This window comes from Miscanthus floridulus, chromosome 17, assembly GCF_019320115.1.
Source record: "Miscanthus floridulus cultivar M001 chromosome 17, ASM1932011v1, whole genome shotgun sequence".
Taxonomy (NCBI): domain Eukaryota; kingdom Viridiplantae; phylum Streptophyta; class Magnoliopsida; order Poales; family Poaceae; genus Miscanthus; species Miscanthus floridulus.
Window position 1 is genome coordinate 97,514,127 of NC_089596.1, and position 21,708 is coordinate 97,535,834.

Genomic DNA, 21,708 nt, shown 5'->3' on the forward strand with positions numbered 1-21,708 from the left:
CTCGGTTTCCAAATGTCGTTTGGGAATAAAGTCCATCAGGTATATAAAGAAGAAATTAATCAAGAGGATGAATTTACCAGAGGTGTGTTTACACGTACATTCACGTAATGAAAGAGATAGATTAATCAACTGATATATGTAAGAAAGAAGACATTCTAGGAGAAAAGGAAAGTCCAATCAGCTAGTATGTAAGAAAACCATTCATCAGTTATAAAATATATCATAAGTTAGAAACCGTGCGCTGAGAGAATACGAAGCACATTCGCTAAACAAAATTGCGCTGGAATATCCTGGGAGGAAGATGGCAGATGGGAACAGGAACACGGGGAGTACGCCGTGGGAACAGGAACAGCGAGTCCCCGTCCCCTTGGGAAACCAAATTTCCACTGTAGTAACTAATCTCACCGCATCTCTGACCGGAACGGCGGAACCCCCTGCTGTCTATCTCTCTCTCTCTCTCTTCCCCAAACCGAAATCCATCCATGCATGCATGCATCCCTAATCTCAACAACCCGTGCAATTACTCCTCGGAAGTCGGAACGACGAAGGTACAGGAGTCGCGTTCGCGTCCGTGTCCGGGCCCTTAAAGCCTGCACCCATTCGGTCTTATCCTACATTAGTCGCCTGCCATCGTTCAGGCCGCGGTCTAGCCCTATTTACACCTGCTACTAGCAGCACGTCGACCAAAACCAGGCAAGCCTACGTTCAGTGAGAGAGGCAGCGAGCGGAGGGTCGATGGAGGACAACAAGCCGAGCTACTCACTCGTGCCCGGCGATGGCGGTCGCGCGTCGGGGCTGATCAGACGGAGAACCGCCGAGGAGAGCGGCTGCGGCTTCCTCGACTTGTCGCTGGGCTCCATCTACAACAGCCCGTCGTCCCTGGCCAACGACGACGTCTTCTCGCCGGTGGGGCGCGCACTGTTGCCCGCGGCGGCGGCCGCTGGATGCGTCGGGCGCTGTGTCGTCTGTCGTCACCGCTGCCACGGCGGCCTACACGCCGCCTGTGCCTTCTAGTCGCGCTTCGGCGTTCGCGCTGGGACTTGCTGCCTCGGCGGTGCCCAGCTACGGCAATGGAGGCGGCCATGCCTTTGTCCTTGCTGCCAATGCCCTGGCGGCGGCGAATCAGGGTCAGGTGGCACCGGCGCCGTCTGTGCTGCCACCGCTGTTTGCCAGCCCCGTTCCTGTGCCAGTCCATGGCAATAGCAACGCTTCTGCGACGGTGTCGGCGACCAGTGACAGTGTCGCGACGCGGGCACCTCGATCCAAAGGAGCTGTGGCGTTGTTGGGTGTATCTCCCCCCTCGTCCGCGCCACCGCCTCCCAACAGAAAGGCCCCGCGTGGGCGGCGCGGGAACGGCACCGGCCGCCGTCGCCGCAGCGGTGCAGCCGGTGATGATGCAGATGCAGCTGACGCCGCACTGACCAACGGTGGCGAGAGCACGCCGCCGTTCCCGTGGGCGACCAAGACCACGGGCGCACACCCGACGCTCGCCGAGCTCATCGAGCGAGGGATCGCCTCCGTGGAGGGCGAGGTCCGCTGCAAGCGCTGTGACGCCGGCAAGACCATCTCGTACGAGATTAAGGCCAAGTTTGAGGAGCTGTGCGGCTTCATCGTCCGCAACGTGGAGGCCATGCATGACCGCGCGCCGCCGGAGTGGATGTACCCGGCGCTGCCGGATTGCGACAAGTGCGGGCAGAAGAACAGCCTCCGTCCCATGATCGCCGCCCAGAAATGGAGGATCAACTGGATGTTCCTGCTGCTAAGCCAGACACTGGGGCTTTGCACCCTTGAGCAGCTGAAGCACTTCTGTGCCCGCACCAGGCAGCACCGCACTGGTGCCAAGGACAGAGTCCTCTACTCCACCTACATGGAACTCTGCAACCAGCTGTGCCCCGGTGGCCCGTTCGACATGGCCTTCGAGAGGAAGAACAGGACTCGTCCATTTGCTTAAGTTTGTTCCCATATTCGCCTTAAGTTAGTTCCCATATTTCCTTAAGTAAGTTAGTTCCCATATAGATATGCAAGATTATTGTAATTTGTAAATATCTATCCAGCATTCCAGCTCGTCATATTTTTATATCTTTTCTTTTCTTATTTAGTTGCATTTTTTCCTTCTTTCTTCAAAAGCACAAAGTTAACATCCGGTTTCAAATATGTATTTGACAGTGTTTGCATTTGGACACAACGTTTGACCGCACCATTCGTTACTTAAAAGAAACAATTAAATGGTATAATTCATGCCTGAAGACCCCCTTTTTTTCTTAATAATAGAACAAGTCACAACTACTAAATGATTGTACAGAGTGGTAGCCTAAAACGCAGTTAGACTGCCTCCAACATGATAGCTATTACGCTACCCAAACCAAAAAAATGGGTGGTCTACGTAAAAATGGGTGGTCTACGTTGCTTTAAGCGAAAAACTCAGAGTCCAACAGCGGAGGCAAACGCGAGACCCATTTTGCGTCGGTGGTCTGTCGGAACCCAAAAATGCGTCCCCTCTCTCCGTCTCTCTCCTCAACCGAAATATCTACGCACAACCGTTTCGCGGGCGAGGGAGGGGGAAAGAAGAGGAGAGCGCACCGGGCGAAGCTTCGCCGTCGGCGAGATCTGCAATGAGCTTGACTTCGCAGGTATGGATCTCGCTCCAACCCCACCCTCCTTCTTCGCCGGTCCCAGCTCTCCTCTCTGCCCATGGATTTGGCCCCGGCTGCTCGCATGTTGCGCCTATGCTCCGACGGATTTGAACTTGGCCACCCGCATGGCCAAAGCCTATTCTTGGCCGCATGCTGGACCTAGCTTCAGCGGATTTTTCGCGTTCTGCTATGTGCCCTAGTGCTACGCCGGTGGATTTGAACTTGGCCACTCCCATGCCCAATGCCTATTCTTAGCCGCATGCTGGATCTAGCTAGCCGCGATGCACGACAAGCACGTCGTGGCCATGGAGTGCCACGCCAGCTCCGCCGCCGCCGCCGATGGATGTGGCGTCCGGGAGGGAGGAGTGCAAGATTAGTGGCTAATTGTGCTGCTCTGGACTCTAGTTCTTAGATTTGGTATAGCTGTATAGGAAAGCGAAATTCAGAGTTCATGCATGATCAGAACACATGTAGGCCATTCAGAGTTTTCAGAGTTTCTGTGTCAGGATAGGGAGTGTACATTTTGAGATCAATTGAGCTAAAATTACCAAAGCTTTTCTCATCAAATCAAATTTATATATGGTTTGATGAGTTGCTTAACTTATATGTTGTAACTGATACTGATTTTTGTACACCTATCAGATGAGGGGTATAGAGAGGAATATTTCCTGTTAGCACAATGGTGTTCTTGCAAATTGTGTTGTAGATGACCCAATAATGTTTGTTTCATAACTTTCATTCATAAAGCGGCTACAGAAACAAAATTGTGCTTCTCCTTTTTAACCTCAATCGGAAGGCAGAGGTCTTACAGAAACCAAAACTAAGAAACTGTTTACAGAAACCAAAATTATGATATCTGTAATGCTTTACACAGAGTGAAAGGCCACCACTCAAACTGTTGTTGCCTACAATTTCCCCGGTCGCGCATGCATGTGTGCCTATGTGTTCTATGTGTATGTTGTGACATGTTTAATTGAATCTCTACTCTACTAGGAGGATGGATAAATTTTAAGTGGCTCAAGCGGTTGCGCTAGCGAATCTAAAAATATCTTTGGGGCTGATCAGTGGGCTTTTGGTTACTCTGCCGCTTTGCAATCTTTGGATGATGCTCCAAACCACCAGGTTTATTGCAGCCATGCATCCAATGGTTTGTTATATTTACAAAGGAATAGATCAACGATTAACAATTATTTCCATCACTAGTTCAACATGCATGGCTCCTTCCATATGTCCTACCCACCTATGAATGGGCAACCTAACCATGGGTTCTCCATTGACAACAACCATGCCTCTACGGACCCTCCATCATTGAAATCACAGAAGGCCGCAAAGAAGAAAAACGTGTCCAGCAGAGGAGCTGCATTCACCAAAGAGGAGGATGTGGTGGTGTGCTCGGCATTTCTGAATGTTAGCAAAGATCCTATTACTGGTAATAGCTTGCAACGTCTTTTAAGAAATCATTGACCCTTTGATGTCCAAATAATATGGTGGCATAACATGTAGGTGTGAACCAGACTTCAGGCGGTTATTACAAGAGGATGCATGATTATTTCAATGAGCACAAGTCTGAAGGGTCCAACCGTAGCCAGATTGCTATTCAGCATAGGTGGGCATTGATTCAGAAAGCAATGAACAAGTTCTGTTCACACAAAGCAGCTATCGACAGGCTGAATGAGAGTGGAAAAAATGAGCAGGATCAGGTATACTTTCACTCATGTTGTCCTCCATGTGTCTAATTTCCATCTTTTATTTTATAATCGATTTAATCTATATTCATATCTGTAGATAGACGATGCTGTAAAAATGTACGAGAGGAATGAACCTTTTACCATCATGCATTGCTGGAAAAAACTTTGTAATGAGGCCAAATGGAACAATAAGTTTCTTGAGCTAAACAACCCTACATCTCTTGATGGCACGTCATCTCCTCCAACTCAAGGCCACGTAGAATCTGGAAATGAGAATATAGACACATCACGGCCTGAGGGTAGGGATAGTGCGAAGAGGCGTAGATCAAAGAGCTTCACAGAGACATCATCATCTAGTACGGCTGTTGAAGTCCTCCAGCGGTTGTAGGAGAAATCAGAGCAGACTGAACAAAAGCAAGACCAGCAAATGACTGAAATCCTTAGTAGGAAGGATGAAAAAATTAAAATTCAAAGAGATCTTTTCAACCTTCAGAAGAAGCATATGAAGATGACATTGCAGCAGCAAAAGAAGGAAAATAAGATTAGGGGGAAGGAGACAGAGGCTCAACTGATCACAACTGAGTCTAGTATTATGTCAATTGACATTGAGAAGGTGCCCCCTCATCTGAAAAACTATTATATTGGCATGCAACGGCAAATCATGGTGCACAGAGGGTTCATTAGCCCCTCGAACAACGAAGACTAAGGAGTGTGTGTGTGTGTTAGATATATGTTCAAAAAAGTTCACTTGAGTAGAACTATTGTGTTGTGTGCAATTATTCATATTATCAGTTGTGAACTTTTGTATTATGTATAACTTTGCTTCGCTTGAGTTGAACTTCATGTAGTGTTGTGAACTGCTGTTATATTCAATCGTGAACTTTTGCGTTATGTGCAACTATTACTATTATCTAGCAATGCACTTTGTTCAGCCTTGTGGGTATACTGAAGGCCGATTTTCAGCTTCTCTTTGCAATATGATTTGTTGGCATTGCAATATACTGAAGGTGGTGCTGGTTCTGCAATTTGTCTTGGCCAGCTGGGAGGTAAGGCTGGTTTTGCGGTCCATCAGATTCACACTCGCCAACAACTGATACTAATCAAACTTGAAGATTTGAGGTTTCCTGAAGCAATACGGAAGGCCGATTTGTGGCTTCTCTTTGCAATATGCTTGGTTGTGATTGGATTTGGAATCACTGTTGTAAATAATTAATCTAGCATAAATAGAAGGTGGTGCTTTCGACACAACCATCTCACTCTGTCAAGCTAGGAGGTGGCCAGCTGGTAGGTGGTGCTGAAAAATACAAAATATCATATATTTCTTATCACTAGGCTGAAAAATACAAAATGACATATATTTTTTATCATCAGGCAACAAAATACAAAAGTTCCAGCATCTAGTATAGTTCCAGCATCTAGTATAGTTCCAACAACTACAGACTTAGTTCCTACAACTAGTACAGTTCCTAAAAACTTCATGCCACTATAGTTCACTTGAGCTGCCAACAAAATACATCAGGCAACTAAACCTACAACTACAGACTTTAGTTCATGTGATTAGGAGCAAAAGGACCAGAACATTGGCCATATAGTGTCCACAAGTGTTCCATCAGGTCATTCTGAAGCAATGCTGCCGTCTCTCTGTCCTGAATAATATTTTGTGCATCAATAAGTTTATCAACTCTCAGGATTTCTCTATCTTGGTTAATAGGTGGGTCAGCCACTCCAGGCCATTCTGATGGGTGGACATTTGGCAGCTGAACCCTGCGCTCATCTTCAACTACCATGTTATGAAGTATGACACAAGCATGCATAATGGAATTAAGTACTTTTTGATTCCATAAACGAGCTGGCCTATGCAAGATTTTCCACTTAGCCTGTAAGACACCAAAAGCTCTCTCCACATCCTTTCTACATGACTCATGTCGCTCTGAAAAAACCTTTTGCTTGTTGCTAATTGGCATTGGTATGCTTTTCACTAGTGTAGCCTAATCAAGATACATGCCATCTGCTAGGTAGTATCCAAGGGAATAGATGTTGTCGTTGACATGGAACTCAACAGGGGGTGCCCTCCCATTAGCCAAATCATCAAAAACATTGGATCGATGCAAAACATTAATGTCATTGTGAGACCCTGGTAAACCAAAGTAAGCATGCCAAATCCTAAGATCCTCTGTCGCCACTGCCTCAAGTATTAGAGTTGGCTTGCCTTTGTGCCCTCTATACATGCCTTGCCAACCAGTTGGACAGCTAGACCATTCCCAATGCATGCAATCGATGCTGCCTATCATTCCCAAAAAACCTCTGGCCAAATTGATGCTAAGTATGTGCTCTATCTCCTCACTTCTAGGAGGACGAAGAAATTCTTTGCCAAACACCTTGATCACGGTCATAACAAATTCCTTCAGGGTCTCCAGGACAGTACTCTCTCCCATTTTCAAATGATCATCCAACTCATCAGCCGAGCCTCTGTATGCTAGCATCTTTAGAGCCACCGTGCACTTGTGAAGAGGAGAGAATCCTAACTGTCCCGCAGCATTTCTCCTCTGTTGGAAGAACCTATTTTTGGCTGTGACCTCATCCACTATCCGAAGAAACAATTCTCGTCTCATGCGAAACCTACAACAAAAAATTACAGTTTTTTTTATCAAATTAATTCACTGTGTCATGGAAATGGAAACTTGACCAATGATTGTACCTCCTTCTGAAATGCTCCTCATTGTAAAGTGGGCATTCAACGAAGTAGTCCTGATTCAGTTGTCGGTCTGCTGCAAGTCGATCACGCTTGTAAGTCTTGTGGCCTAGGACCGAACCTCCCCAAGGGCGTTTTTGTGGCATCTGGGTGAGGACGGCCACTGTGGCTATGATCTCCTCATCATTAGAGTATGCTGCGGCTGTCCGAACATCGACATTTTCATGTAACTCCAAGCCATGGCCAAAACAACCGCAGTTGATGTCTGAAGCCAAGCAGATTTTAGGACAAATTAGCCACAAATCATGGGTTTGAGAGGGATTGGAAGGGATTCAGAGGCATTTGATCCCCTATAACATGTAAGTCAAAATCGCCCTCAATTCCCTTTCATCCTCTCCAATCCACTTGGATTTGGGCTGAAACGCACAAGTCCTAAAAGGATCGAACAAGCAGATTGCTACAAAATCGGGTTACCTGTGCTCCGATTGACTCTTTTGCGCCAGCACCGGCCTTGTCCGGACGGTTGATCGAGTGAGCCAACGCCGGCTACCTTGCTGCTAGCTCGAGTCCCTTCAGGTAGCTGGGGCGACAAAATAATCCCGCCATCGAGGAACCCGCAGTACCGCACCCACTCGCACGGTCTGTTTCTCGCGGAAGATTTCACAGTGTGCCCACCATAACAACTGTCCATGCGTGGGGTTCACTTTTGGGTCCGCTGTTGGAGTTGGCAAAGTTTGGGTACGTGACCTTTGTTTCCTCCGTGACCCAAATCTCTGAATGCATATCGTGTTTGCCTCAGGGCTGTTGGAGATAGTCTTACTCAGGCCAAAAGAGAGTGGCGACCATGGTGTACCACAATGTTTATTTAGCACACGTATGCCCGCTTCATGTTTGCAACGTACGGGTTTGTATTTAGATCTTCTAACTAATTAGTTTCCTGTATAGCTGACTGAAGTTTTCTTTTCTCCCATGATTCCATGGATATTTTTCCTTTAGTTGTAGGATAGCTATTTAATCTCTCTTTCCTTTGCATGAATGCAAAAAATATCTCTGGTTAGTTTATCCTCTCGGTTAGTTTGCTTGTATGGCCAATGTACTTCATTTGCTGCTAGCCTTAGAGTGAGTGTGCATGCTATAACGGCCTGTCTGGTTTGCAGCTTTAAAAACCTGTCTGGCCAAGGCAAGCTCCCTAGGCGTCTGATTTTGGATGCCTGGGCTAGGATTCGTTGCCAACTAGGCCAGGTCTCAATACAAACACCCTAAGGCCCTATTTATTTCCTTGAGAAAAACTTTTGCCCAGCACTTTAGCCCATGTTTAGGGCAAATGGATCTAAACAGGTGGAGAAAAAAGAGCAAATTCAGGAATGTAAGGAGCAGTCCATTTGCCACCCAAGAGGCCTAAAACTTGGCTAAAACACCAAGGGGCATGAGCTAGACACCCACTACCCCCACACCCACCCACCCACGCTCGGCTACCGTATCCTTTCCCCCCGTCGCTCTCGCTCTGTCCCTCCGCGCAAACCCTAGCTCCACCAGTCGCTGCCGCCAAGATCCAGCTCCTCCTCCCCGGTGCCTAGATCCAGCTTCTCCTCCCTATCGCCTAGCTCTAGCTTCTCCTCCCCGCCGCTAGATCTAGATCCACACGGCGCAGATGGACGGCTACAACAGCGATGGCTACGACGACGGTGACCACGCCAAGGACTTCCTGTCGCAGCCTGATCAGTATTCCCCGCCGGCAGCTACAACATCTTCTCCGACACGGCATATCCCTTTCCAGACTCGAGCGACATCAATGCTATCTAGATGGGCATGGCGGCACTCGACCTCAACTCCTAGGGCGAAGGGTGGCCCGGAATGGCAGGCTATGAGGGCCTCCTTCGCTCCGATGCGCAAGATGGAGGCATCGGCGGTAGCATGGGACCCCTCCCGTTCACGTCCACAGCGGCAATCGTACCCTTGGCTTGCGCGTGGCTCATAGTGGCAGTGGAGGTGGCGCCATGGCCAGTTGCGCCGTGTCGTCATCCTCCGATGGCGGCCGTGGCCCTCCCTTGCCTCCTATGAACACCGACGTTCATGGCATGCGTGGATCTAGCTCCTCCGTTCCTGTCGGATTGAGGACCCACAGTGGACGTCGAGGAGCCACGACGAGTGCTATTACAGAAGACAACTTCAACATCAACCCTAAGGATGTTGCTGAAGACGGCAACGTCAAAGAGATATTTCTGAACGCTCATGGCCCGGTACACTTTCAGACCCTAAAAATATGCTTGTTGTAGGATTTTGCCATGCTCTTAATGTATCTGTGTATTATTGTTATGCATGGATTAGGCTAGAATTGACAAGGCAAATTGGTCAAAACCACATAACAAAATATTGTGTAATTTGTGGGTTCACCAAATTAACAAGGGTAGCAGCATCAAAGGATCCATGCCAAAGAGAGGGTACAGGGAGGTTATACTAAGGTATAATGCAGCAACCAATTTGGTGCATGATCAGAAGTAGATCAATAACTGGATTAAGCAACTGAAGGGATACTAGCAATTCATAAGAAGATTGTAGAGTGACACTGGCTTAGGCCGTAGAGAGGGTGGCACTATTGATGCCACAGAAGAATGGTGGAATGATAACACTAAGGTACTTGCCAAACTGCTTGTTTTCTGTTTGACCACTAGTTAGTTCATCACTTACTCACTATGGTAAGCACATGTTCTACAAAGGCCACTTAGAATGGAAGAAATGAAAGTGGGGGTGGCTAGAGTACTTGGATCAAATGTTCCATGGTGTAGTTGTTAATGGCTCAACCTCATTTGTTGCTGGAGAAAGTGGCTTGTATGGTCGAGGAGGCACTGAGGATGAGGACCCTTGATGGCGCTGGTGTGGCAGAACCGCCCGAAATAGCATACTTACGGAGGTGCTCGTCTTCCACCAGACACTAAGCACCCCAAAAGCAATGCTACAGCAAGCGGTGTCCGTCAGGCACACCCCGAGGGAGAACCCGAAAGATCCATATTTTTCCCAAGGATCCAATAATGAGAACGAGTTACAACACAAGTCCATTTCATACATTAGAGTTTCTTAAAAAGTACATTATTACAATACCAAATACCAGAGTGCGGAATGATAACAGTGGAATTTAAAAAAAATAACATCTAGCGGTAGGGGCGAGGATTCCGTCTGAGCCCACTAGAAGGATCCTCTACACAAGGTACTCCTTAAGCATCACCTGCAATAGGGATAAATAAACCCTGAGTACACAATGTACTCGTAAGATTTATCCGACTAGTGGGAATAATTTCCCGACTCTAAGGAATATGACAGGCTTTATGGTTTGCTGGTTTTCTTTAGCAGAAAGCAACACTAGTAGTGAGTCCTTATTCATGTATTATTATTAGCCATATTAAGTTATCATATAGCCAGTCTATATAAGCACATGTTCTATTTTCAAGCAAGAGTTGAGCAATCAGTTATATTTCTTCTCCTTTCTCCACTTTCAGTTCTTACTACGGTGCTAAACCGCAGACAAGCCATACCGGATTTCCCGGTGATTCACGAATCAATGTGCCCAGCTGGGTGCCTCGAAACACACGCCCCGCTTGTACCCTAGGCACAAGCAGGACTAACCCATCACTCTTCTGTCCCGGGTGTCCAGGTCCCCATCCAAACTTGGACTCCAAGCCCCCACATCCTGAGTCCTGGACTCAGTGTGGTGCAAGGACCTCCACCACCTCTTCCCATTAGTTGGTCCAGAAAGAGCCAGATCCACGACAAGAGAGCAACAAGCCTTCCCTACGCCCATACCCAAGTATACGCTCGGGACAATAAATCTGTGACCTGCCTAGAGTCATATGCAACGACCAGTCCTTAATCGACACGGACAGGGAAAAAGTGTAACCAAGTCATGCCCTATTGGCCGCAGGACACAACCCTTTACACCCACAAGTACCCAATCCATATCCCTGCCCGGTCACCATTTTCCTTTCCACCATTTCATCATGAGTGTTCATATTTATTACCTATTTGCGAGTAACGACAGGTTACTCACGCTACCGATATCCTGAGCATAACAGCTACTTGACCTATACTAGTAGGACTCATGGGTAGGTATGTTTATGCAGGTAGTTTCCATAAAATGCCTGTAACTTAAATGCACATCACATATACATATTTCATTATCATAAAAATATGGGTTATACTCTAGGGCTTGCCTTGGGCAGGCGCCGGGTTAGCAGGGTCAGCACCAACAGGCTCCTAGGCTTCCTCCTGTGTGAAGATCTCCTCCTCGTACTCCTCGATCACCTCATCGTACTCCGGCTCGCCGATGGGCATGAAGTCTACCAATTCGTGCTCTACATGAAATGATGATGCAATGTTTAATAATATGACAACATCAACTCTTAACCCAAAAGTACATCTATTAAACTACCGAGTGAGGTCTACCCACTAAAGGCTAAGCTACGTACCGTCACCCCTAACAAGTATGAAACATAACATACATCCTTATAGCAACTACAGGTATTGTTACTCCTAATACCGATTTAATCGGGTTACAATAAAACAAGAGTAATAGTTATTTTATTTAACATCCCACTCTATGGCTACAAAATTTACAGCAAGTACATAACAACTTGGTGGACCTACTGTAAAAGTTTTGTGGCTATATCCACAAATATTCCTACAATTATTCACCTACCTAATATTCGTTCTCTAGTTTTGAATTTATCACCCAATACTCCCCACAGCTAACTGTAATCCAACTAAACTATCCAGTAGATGATATTTTTGCGAACCTAACAAAGTTAGTCTCACTATTTTTGGACAACTACGCAATTTACTATGATTTATCGAAGTTCAATTCATAACTAAAATAAATAAACATTTCTAATTTACTGGAAATTAAGGAAACCGAATCCTATCCTTCGGCCCAACTCGCGCTGCTCGGCCCATGCCGTTTTCCCGCCCACGCGCGCCAGCAAGCCTCAGCGTGGCCCAACGCGGAACCGCGCGCGCCTGGCGCAATCGCAAATAAGCCCCCGATCTATTCAGTATTTACAGCGAGCTCCATGACACTATTCCACTAGTCTAAGCTTTTACAGATACGCCCTCCCCCTCCTTCTTCTTTACCACGGCGACATCCCCCGACACCCATGCGCGCACTAGCGTGACGGCGCAGGCACCAGGCGACCACGTCGGCATCATCCGAGCCTCTAAGGCCAAGTAAGGGGTCGATGGTTACCTTGAAGACAACGTGCAGCGACAGGGGGTGACACGGTGAGTAGAGGCATCGTCCCAAGCTCCCTCCTCGGCGGTGGTCCCTGACCTACGGTGGCGGGTACGTTCCCATGAGTCATAGCGAAAACGAAGCATACCAAATAGCTAATGAGCTCGAGGAACAACCCACGAAGGCCCTTGAGGTGATGGTCTGGCCAGAGAAAGCCCGAGGTGAGTTGGGCATGTGCGCACCGACGATGCGACGGCGCTCGGTGATGGCACGGCTGCGTCGGTGATGGCTAGCTCGCTGCAAGCTATGGCTGAGGTGTGCAGGGTGCTCAGGAGGGTACAACGATGCTGATGGTGCACTAAATCGCTACTAGGTGCTTGGAATGGCTGCCTTGTCGACGATGGGCGTCCGTCCGGTCTTATGGACCCAATGGCATGGCATTTTAAAATTAAGGCACAGTGAGGTGAGAACTACAGCACGGTGGGGTAGGTTGGATGACCGGCTACCTAGCAAAGCTATGGGCAAGACCAATTGAAGCACGGTATTGTCACCACGGCGAATTTGAAGGACGGCCTCACCGGTCATGGCGACAGCAGAGACAGGGGAGGGGGTCCTGGCGTGGCTTGGCTCGGCGTCGCAATGGGAAACGCCAAATAGGGAAAACACAGTGCGAGTGACGCAGAGGTGATGGTGGAGCAGGCTGTCGTCCTTCATGCGAGCAGCCAAGGGGAGTCAATGGAGCAGTGCCGGGCTTGGCCGCTGGTGGCATGTAGCGCGTGACCCGGTACGCCTCCAGCCAAAGCAGGGCAAGACATGGCGCGACAGAGCTCGGTTGGCATCCTGGGCGCAGCATGTCAGCCGCGCGAGGTGACCCGCGCGCCAACGAGGGCAGCAAGCAGCCAAGGCAGTAGCATAGGGCCTGCGCGCGTCGCATTCACGGTGGCACGAAGACATGGCCTGTGCCTCGGTGTGCTGGGCAAGCCAGCCGTGGCGATAGGCGAGCAGCAGCGGTGGTCGCGGCCAGCAGCAGAGGCAGACGGCCTTGGTGCGCAGCGCAAGGGCCATGCGCGTGCACAGGCGCGGCAGTGGGATGCGACCAGCGTGGCAGTGGATGCGGCCGGCGCAGCAGTGCACTGGCAAGCCAGCAGCGTGCCAGGCCAAGTGGTGACCGCGCCTAGAGCTAAGTCATATGCTGTGCACGCATTTTAAAGCAGCTTGGAAACTTGTACACGATGCTCCAAAAGCCAAACCAACTGTTCGATGCACAAGAGGGTACGTTGGGCTGTCGATCGGAGTCAAGATATCGTACCACTTCCTAAGCTGATCGCTCTACAACTATTGCTAAAGGTGGCTTCATCGACCCATTTGTAAACCTACGCGAAACGACGTCACTCCGAACGATTTCGCGTCGAATCCCCATTTCGACCTACTAGATGTACTAGCTAACTATCCTTGCCCACGACCGCACGTATTTTATCGCCATTTGCAAAACGTTCTATAGCATTTTTGTTTTGACAAGAATTCGATTAGAATACTAAGCAATATTAAGTAACACGAACGTAACCTTTGTTTCATGTTTCATTTAAATGTTTCAAAGCCGAACATTGATTTACAATTCATGTTATACACATATGCACATAAATGCGATGCTCATGCGATGTTTTAACAAAGCAGTACAATGTAACACTGAGGGTGCTACAGCTGGGCCACTGCACACCGGGGGCATCATTAGGGAATTGCTTTATGCCATAGGGAATTGTAGGCACCCGGACGTCCGATGGTATAGGATTCCATCGGACGGTACCGAACGGCCCAGCAGAAACACGTCGCACTCCCACCGTATCACTGCAGCCCTTCCCCATTGGCCTCGTCCTGCCATGCATACGTACTTCACCCCCATCCATCTCGCCCCGCTCTGCGCCCGCCACTCCTACCCCTTGACCTCTCCTCTCTCTCTCTACGCGGGCGGGACCTGGAAGCTAGGATGAGGACGAGCACACCCCATCCGTAGAACCCCAGACGCACCGCGCACCCCATCCGTCAGCCCCCGGCTCGTCGTGCCCCTTCCCCCGGCGCCCGGTCCGTGTCGTATGACTCTCTGAACATGCCTCTATAATATGAAACACTTGCAACATGAAATACTTGAATGCAACATACGTCTAAAGTAGATGAAACATTTAAAACATGCACTTGCAACATGTGTGTGAAGCATATGTAATATTCAAATAAAACACTTACAACATGCAACATGAAAACACTTATTGCAACATAAGACTAAAACAGCTAAAACATTCCGAACATACTCTTGCAACATATGTTGCAACATCCAAATAAGCACACTTGCAATATATGCCTAAAAAGCATATAAAACATTTGGAACGGACGCTTGCAACATACGTGTACAACCATTGCAACATGTGCAACATCATGATCTATTTTTGCAACATCCATGTGAAACACTTTCAACATAACTCTGAAACATCTGAAACAATTGAAACATACTCTTGCAACATGCACTTTCAACACAACATCTCCTTGCTATTTGGTAGAATGGAGGCTCATCGGTGTGTGGTGTTCACCGGAGGCAGCGGCTGTAGGGTTGAGATGGCGGACTAGAGGGGGGGGTGATAGTCCTTTCTAAAATTTATTGCACCGGCTAACCAAAATAAATGCGGAATTAAAACTATCGGTCTAGCCAAGACTACACCCCTCTATCTAAGTTCTCAAGTACCTTATAAAGATCCTAAACAAGCAACTAAGGTGCCGAACTAGCAAGAGCTCACCTAACCAATTCTAGGAGTAAGGTCACACAAACCTAAGCCACTAGTACTTCAAGCATCGGGGAGCTCCTACACATGCTAGTAGCAAAAGCACAAAGCTCCTAAGCTCACTAGCAATGCTCAATAACAAGGCTACACAAGCCAAATTAGAGAGTTCAATTTACTTAACTACATAAACTAAGCAAGACAACTAATTTACTACAAAAGTAAACTAGTTACACAAGGGAGCTACTTCTATGCTACACAAGCAAGAAGGTAACTAGCAAGCTACATAAGCCAACTAATTACAAGAGCAACTACATAAGCACAATATATATGAAAGTAAATACAAGCTTGTGTATGAGAATCGCAAACCAACGGGAAGATGATGACACGGTGATTTTTATTCCGAGGTTCACTTGATTGCCACCAAGCTAGTCCCTGTTAAGACAAGCTCCAAGGTTGCCGCCGGTCCTCTTACTAGTGGTGACCCACAAGTCACACTCTCCCACGGGAGTGCTTACCACAAGCTCTAGCACTTGACCTGGCCGGACCACTTGTCACCCTTCACATCTCGCTCTACTAGAGTTGCTCTTCGCGGCTTCCGCGGGGCGAGCACAATATCCCTCACAAGCTTCTCCAGAGCACCGCACAAGCTTCTTTGCGTGCTTCGACGGAGATCATGCCACCAAGACATCTAGGAGGTGACAACCTCCAAGAGTAACGAGCACCACCGGCTTGCAACTCGAACACCTAGTGCCACTCGATGCAATCTCACAATGCAATCGCACTAGAATCACTCACTCGCAATCGATTCACACTCTTGCAAGCACAAGTGAGTTAGAGGGCTTCCAAGCACTCTCAAGCATGGACACAAAGTCCCCCAAGGTGCTCAACCTAAGTCAAGCCCAAGCACCCTTCTATTTATAGCCCAAAGGCCAAATAGAGCCGTTGCTCAAAAGCTGGCTTCGAGGGCTCCGGACCGAGCCTCCGGACCCTAGGTCCGGACCAGCCATGTGTCCCCGACCGTTCGAAGACGACTATTAGTGCTTCAACGGTCACTTTCATGCGCTCAGACAGCAACTAGACCGAGCAACCGGACCATCTAACACCTCGGTCCTGTTCAGTCCCGAGAGCTCCCAAAGCAATCGGACCGAGTCCTGTTGCTACAACTGAACCAAGTCACCAGGGTCCTGTTCAACAGGGCCATCTCACCTCGATCCTGTTCAACACATAAAGCACTTAGAACCAATCAGACCGAGGAAATTGGACCCAGAGAAGCACTAATCGAACCATGCGTCACTAGGGTCCTATTGAACACAGAGAAGTCCAAAACAACTTAAAAGCAATCGGATCGAGTCCGGTTCTACCAACAGGACCATCTCCGCCAGGGTCCCGTTCAACACAGACCAACAGGACCATCTCACATTGGTCCTATTGCCCTCGCCTCCAGGATCCGGTTTACTTTTTCATCTTCAAATCAACTCAAACTTCTTCTCATTTGCAAATGTGCCAACACCACCAAGTGTACACCATAATGTGCAAGTGTGTTAGCATTTTCATAAACATTTTTCAAAGGATTAGCACTCTTTTCACCACGCCACTCGATCCTAGCAACAATGCAAAGTTAGATCATTCGAGTGGCACTAGATGACCGATATGCAAACAAGTTTGCCCCTCTTGATAGTACAACCATCTATCCTAAACCCGATCATAAACTTCTTTATACACCTATGACCAGTGAAATGAAATGCCCTACAAATATACTTTTGCCTTGCGCATTCTATTCCATCTCCTCCAATGTTGATGAAACACATGCACCAACAATATCACAAATGATATAATCCACTTTATATCATCACGTGACCATATTGGTTCATCGATCTTGACCTCACTTGCTCTTCACCATTGCCTCGGTCCATCGGCGCCAAGTCCACGACTTGCCCTTCACTCTTGCAACCGGTCCGTCAAGCCAAGCCTTGTCTTGATCTTCTAAACTTTAGTCACATGACTCAATGTCATGTCTCATATGCAATGAGATCCATCATCACATGTGTGAGCTTTGCAACATATCCAAAACATTTCACCTCCATGACATGTATTGCTCACACACATGTATATGTGGACTAATCACATGTGTATCTCACATAAACACATATTAGTCCACCTAGGTTGTCACTCAATTACTAAAACCAAACAAGGACCTTTTAGCAGGCCGACGGCGCTTGTAGGCAGTGGGCCGGCCGGCAGTGGCTGCATGTCGTGGAAGGGAGGCATCGAGCGCACGAGCGGTGGGGAGCCCGCGGGCGCGCAACAAGGAGAGGACAGTAGCGCGTTGCGCCTGGTAGGGCCGGAAGACGAGTGCCGCGACTCGGAGGCGGCCGCGCGCTACGCTTCGGAGGGCCAGCGGCCATACACTCAGATGCGGCAGGCGAACGGATAAGAGCGATAGGAAGATGAACGAGTGGATGGGAATAAGTGGATGAACAATTTTTTTTAAGAAACGAAAGAGCCTAAGTTGTTGGGCTGACGTCGTGGCTCAACAACGGAGCAGCGGGCGGATGGACGTTCGGTTCCGAGCATTACCGTTATGCCATATTACCGGTTGTTTAGTGCCGGGTGAGGTGAGGTGTGTTGGGGCTAGCTATGTTTTGGGACTCTAGCTGATGCTCGCTATGGGAGTCAAAGCTGCTGATTGCTCGTGCCGAGCTAGGAGCTGGGGAACGATGATGCATTGTGTGTTGCTTATATGTGCAATGAGATCTCATGTGCAATTGGTTGCTTTGGGATTAGTTAGTGAGGCTGTCATGTTTGAGTTTTTTTTTTTTGTCGATTTTTCGGATCCAGTTTCTCTTAGGATACTATTTTTTTCTACCATATATGTTGAACAGCGCGAAGCGAGGAACTCCTTGTTCCAAAAAAAAAAAGCGAGGAACTCCTTGTCCTATTGGGAGATTGTTTCGGAAAAATAATAATAATACGCAGTCTGAAATGTTGTCCAGTCACCAGAGACACGCTTGGGGCCTGGGCCCCTACTATAGGCCCATGGGCAATCGGTCCGCCACTCCGCCGGTTAATCTTTCGGTCAACAGCTCGGACCCCTGGAACCGCGTGCTATAATAACAACCAAACGGCGGCGATGCGGCTTTTCTCCGGCGTCCTCGATTCTTCTTCCGCGCTTGCCTCCGCCGTCCTGGGCTCCGTGTCCGACCGCCTCGGATTCTCGCGCGTATTTTTCGGTCGAACGAACCCCTCGAGCATGCCGGCTCTCGCTTGTGAAGCCGCTGCCTCGTCTTCTGCGGCAGCCGCTGCCGACGCCTGCGCCGGCGCCCAGAAACCATGGCTCTTCGTCGGTCTGGGGAACCCCGGGCGGATGTACAAAGGCACTCGGCACAACGTAAGTTCGCGAGCTCTCTCCAATTGCCCGTCCGTCACGTCTCGTGTAGGATAAATCTAGCTAAGACGACGATAGATGCGAGGGCGACTGCCTCATCGGTGGCGACCACGGTGGCAGAGTTGCTATTTGGGGGAAAAGGCAATTCGATCTAGATTAGTTTTTTTACTTCGATATATGGATGGGCTGTCTGTCGATAATAGTGGATTCAACTAATGCAGGAGTGGGGAATAAGGTTGCGTTTGGTTGAGAGATATTCTAGGGTGGGCATGCTTGGTTGATGACAACAACTGTTGCTGATTGTGGTGCTAACATTTTATTTACATCAACTCATCAAGTAATTCTGCATGCGCATGTTTCCATCACAATTACCTTGGCATTAAGAATTGAAAATTCTTCATGGGGTCTATCACTTTTTCCATGTACTGTGGTTATGTGCAATCCCTTTTAATTCTCTAACACAGATAATTTGTCTTTTTTTTTCTTTCTGGCTGCTGGCAATGGAAATGATCCCCTTTTAGGCTTTTTTCTTGCTACGGATAGCATGTGTCCTGCATTGAATCCCCTTCTCTTGTCTGATTATTGGAGGAATTTGTTGTTTTAGGAGTTAGCATATAGAGATCATAACCTTGTCGTAATGAAACTAGTTAAGCATGAACCGAATTCGTGAAATGTAAATCTTAGTCCAAAGTTACAATTTTGCATTAGCAGAACTATGATTTCAACTAGAAGAACCAAGATAGCATGTTTATGATTAAGTTGGGAAGGGCTACCACTTATGAAGGTTGAATCTTATCCACCAGGCTATAACTTCAAATAAAGTTGTTCTTATATTTTTGTTGTTTCATACTATTTCATAGAAAGTTTTGGCATTTAGGCATCTTGAGCTTCGCTTAATTTGCATATTGGTTGTCTTGAGCACATTGGAGCTTCCATTTAATTCTTTATAATCTGTGCGTATGCCTTCTAGTGATTTTAAGTATGCATTGGTTTACGGTTCAAACATAGACATAATGTAGCATTGTTCTGTTGAAAAACTGGATCTTTGATTATGTTATATAGGATGTAAACTATTGCTTTAGTAGAGCATGCTGTGAATTCAGTAGTAAATAATTGTAAGATCCAGAATCATGTTTTAATCATCTTATGTCACGACACAGGTTGGCTTTGAGATGATTGATGCTATTGCGGAAGCTGAGGGCATTTCAGTCAGCAGTAATCAATTTAAGGCGATTGTCGGAAAAGGTAATTAATTTTACTGATATATGGGTCTGTATCAGTGAGTGATAAAACTTCCACCTAGCTAAGCATTTTATGTTGCCCTCATGGTGATCAATTTAGTGTTGCAGTTTCTTTTGCATGTTGAGAAATTTGCTGGTACTACAAGTACTTGGCACCCCTTGTCGTGTATATTTCAACTCTTAGTTGACTTCCCTTGTTCCCCAATTTCTGGCTCTGTCCTTGACTGGCCGAAATGCTGTAATATCTGATATTTTGTTTTTCTCCTTCCTTTTCTTCTTGCTAGCTAATTTAATCAGTTAATTATTTGTCATTTCTCTTGTGTGACTTGTGCAGAATCAAGTAAGACATCATCTCTCTTGAGTTTTACCATTGGTCTTTCTAAGCTTTTTCTTCATGTGAACTTTTTTGTTAAACAGTACAATTAAGTGCTGTTTTTTAAGCTTTTGAGCATTATCTAAGGTAAGTGAGTGCTTCGAGCGATCAAACAGATGAATCCCCATTTATCTGAATTTTCTCTGTTCTTGATCATACACTTCCTGTTTGCACCTTCTGAGTTAATGCTTTGTAAGAAGTACTCCGTATCTACTAGCAAGTTCATTTGGAATTTTCAATCATCTGCAAACAAAGAAAACCTATTAATTCGCAATTTATGATTAGATATATATCTAATGTAATTAAAATAGACATGTATGTTTTTGAAAATATAATGCTTCACTCTAATTTAGGCCTCATTGGTGATGTCCCTGTAATGCTTGCCAAGCCACAGACATTTATGAATGCAAGTGGTGAGTCTGTAAGTGAAATTACTCTACTGCAGCTTGAAATCAGTTGTTCTTGCTAGTCCTTTTCTCCTTACTGCTATTTATGTAGGTGGGACAGCTGGTTTCATACTTCAAGATACCACTCAATCAATTAGTTGTGGTAAATGTTGTCCTTGAGCTGGTACTTTGTCATGTTATGAGAATCTTTTGTCACATAAATTGTCTCCTGTTCTTTATAGATCTATGATGATCTTGATCTACCCTTTGCGAAATTGCGTCTGCTGCCAAAGGGGGGACATGGTGGGCACAATGGGTATTCATTTCTTTTCTAGAACCCTTCTTCCCCTTGTACTCCATGGCTAAATTGAAAGGGACTTGAGTGAATGGTTCAATAAAAATAATATATAACACTTGCTTTATAAATTGAATTTTACTCACAACCCTTCCCTCCACTATGAGGCGACTGTTACATTTCTTTTTCTTCAAATGGAACTTGGAACATAAATCCTTGTGAACCCTCTGTTTTCTTCAATAGTTTACAAACATGCTAATGTAGTTCTATCAAAACTATCATGCTTTGTTTCGCTTAACCATTTGTACAAATCGCAGGATGAGGAGTATTATTGACCATTTGAAACAAAGCCGCAATTTCGCACGTCTAAGGATTGGTACGACAATTATTTATTTTTTTATTCGTCAGTGGTTAAGTCTGAAATATGATTCCTCCCCCCCCCCCCCCCCCCCAAAAAAAAATGTTGTACAGCCATTGGACGGCCACCTGAGGAGCTGGGTGCTATCAGTTTTGTTCTACAGTCATTCACCAAGCAAGAAAAGGAAGAGGTTTGCGCTAGACTGCACTATACCATTTGGATGCATGCAAATTTGCTTGATCACTATTCCTATGATGTTTTTCTTAAGTAGACTGTAGACCATGGTATCATAAAATCTTAAGCTGAAATGCACTACACTGATCTATTCAAGCAGAATATCGTTAACTCTTCTCACCAATTTCTGCAGCTTGAAGTTACGTTCCAAAGGGGCTTGCAAGCAGTAAGAATTATGGTACAGGAAGGATTCAACAAGAGTGCACAATTTGTGAACACTCCTCCACAGCCACCAGAAATGTTGAATAGATGAAAACCAAACGACACATAAATTATTAGGTTCGCTTAGTTGTTGACACAAGGGCCATTGCCGCCAAGATATATTTACCCTAATTGATCTGTAGAGGTTTTCATTTTATCACACAGCAAGTAATGTAAATTGGATTCACATATTGTTTTCAGATTATGGGGATTATTTGGATTTCTGTCTTTCTGTG

At 46.7% G+C, this 21,708-nt stretch overlaps 3 protein-coding genes and 1 pseudogene across 3 annotated transcripts; 3 read left to right on the forward strand and 1 right to left on the reverse strand.

Moving 5' to 3' along the window:
* Window positions 1–301: 301 nt before the first annotated feature.
* LOC136516052 (uncharacterized) lies at window positions 302–2,696 on the forward strand. The gene is made up of 2 exons (XM_066509462.1): window positions 302–329; window positions 804–2,696. Exons 1-2 carry the CDS (start codon window positions 302–304, stop codon window positions 1,949–1,951), a joined length of 1,176 nt encoding a protein of 391 aa, XP_066365559.1. The 3' UTR covers window positions 1,952–2,696.
* Window positions 2,697–2,914: 218 nt separating this feature from the next.
* On the forward strand, window positions 2,915–4,709 carry LOC136516053 (glutathione S-transferase T3-like). Its single transcript, XM_066509463.1, has 5 exons — window positions 2,915–3,000; window positions 3,647–3,755; window positions 3,837–4,062; window positions 4,137–4,333; window positions 4,419–4,709. The coding sequence occupies exons 1-5, from the start codon at window positions 2,915–2,917 to the stop codon at window positions 4,707–4,709; spliced, it is 909 nt and encodes a 302-aa protein (XP_066365560.1).
* A 1,156-nt stretch (window positions 4,710–5,865) lies between these two features.
* On the reverse strand, window positions 5,866–7,254 carry LOC136516054 (protein ANTAGONIST OF LIKE HETEROCHROMATIN PROTEIN 1-like; annotated as a pseudogene).
* A 10,822-nt stretch (window positions 7,255–18,076) lies between these two features.
* LOC136517365 (peptidyl-tRNA hydrolase, mitochondrial-like) lies at window positions 18,077–21,700 on the forward strand. The gene is made up of 8 exons (XM_066510916.1): window positions 18,077–18,387; window positions 19,545–19,629; window positions 20,352–20,419; window positions 20,497–20,547; window positions 20,627–20,700; window positions 20,997–21,055; window positions 21,151–21,227; window positions 21,405–21,700. The coding sequence occupies exons 1-8, from the start codon at window positions 18,130–18,132 to the stop codon at window positions 21,522–21,524; spliced, it is 792 nt and encodes a 263-aa protein (XP_066367013.1). The 5' UTR covers window positions 18,077–18,129; the 3' UTR covers window positions 21,525–21,700.
* The last annotated feature ends 8 nt before the right edge of the window (window positions 21,701–21,708 follow it).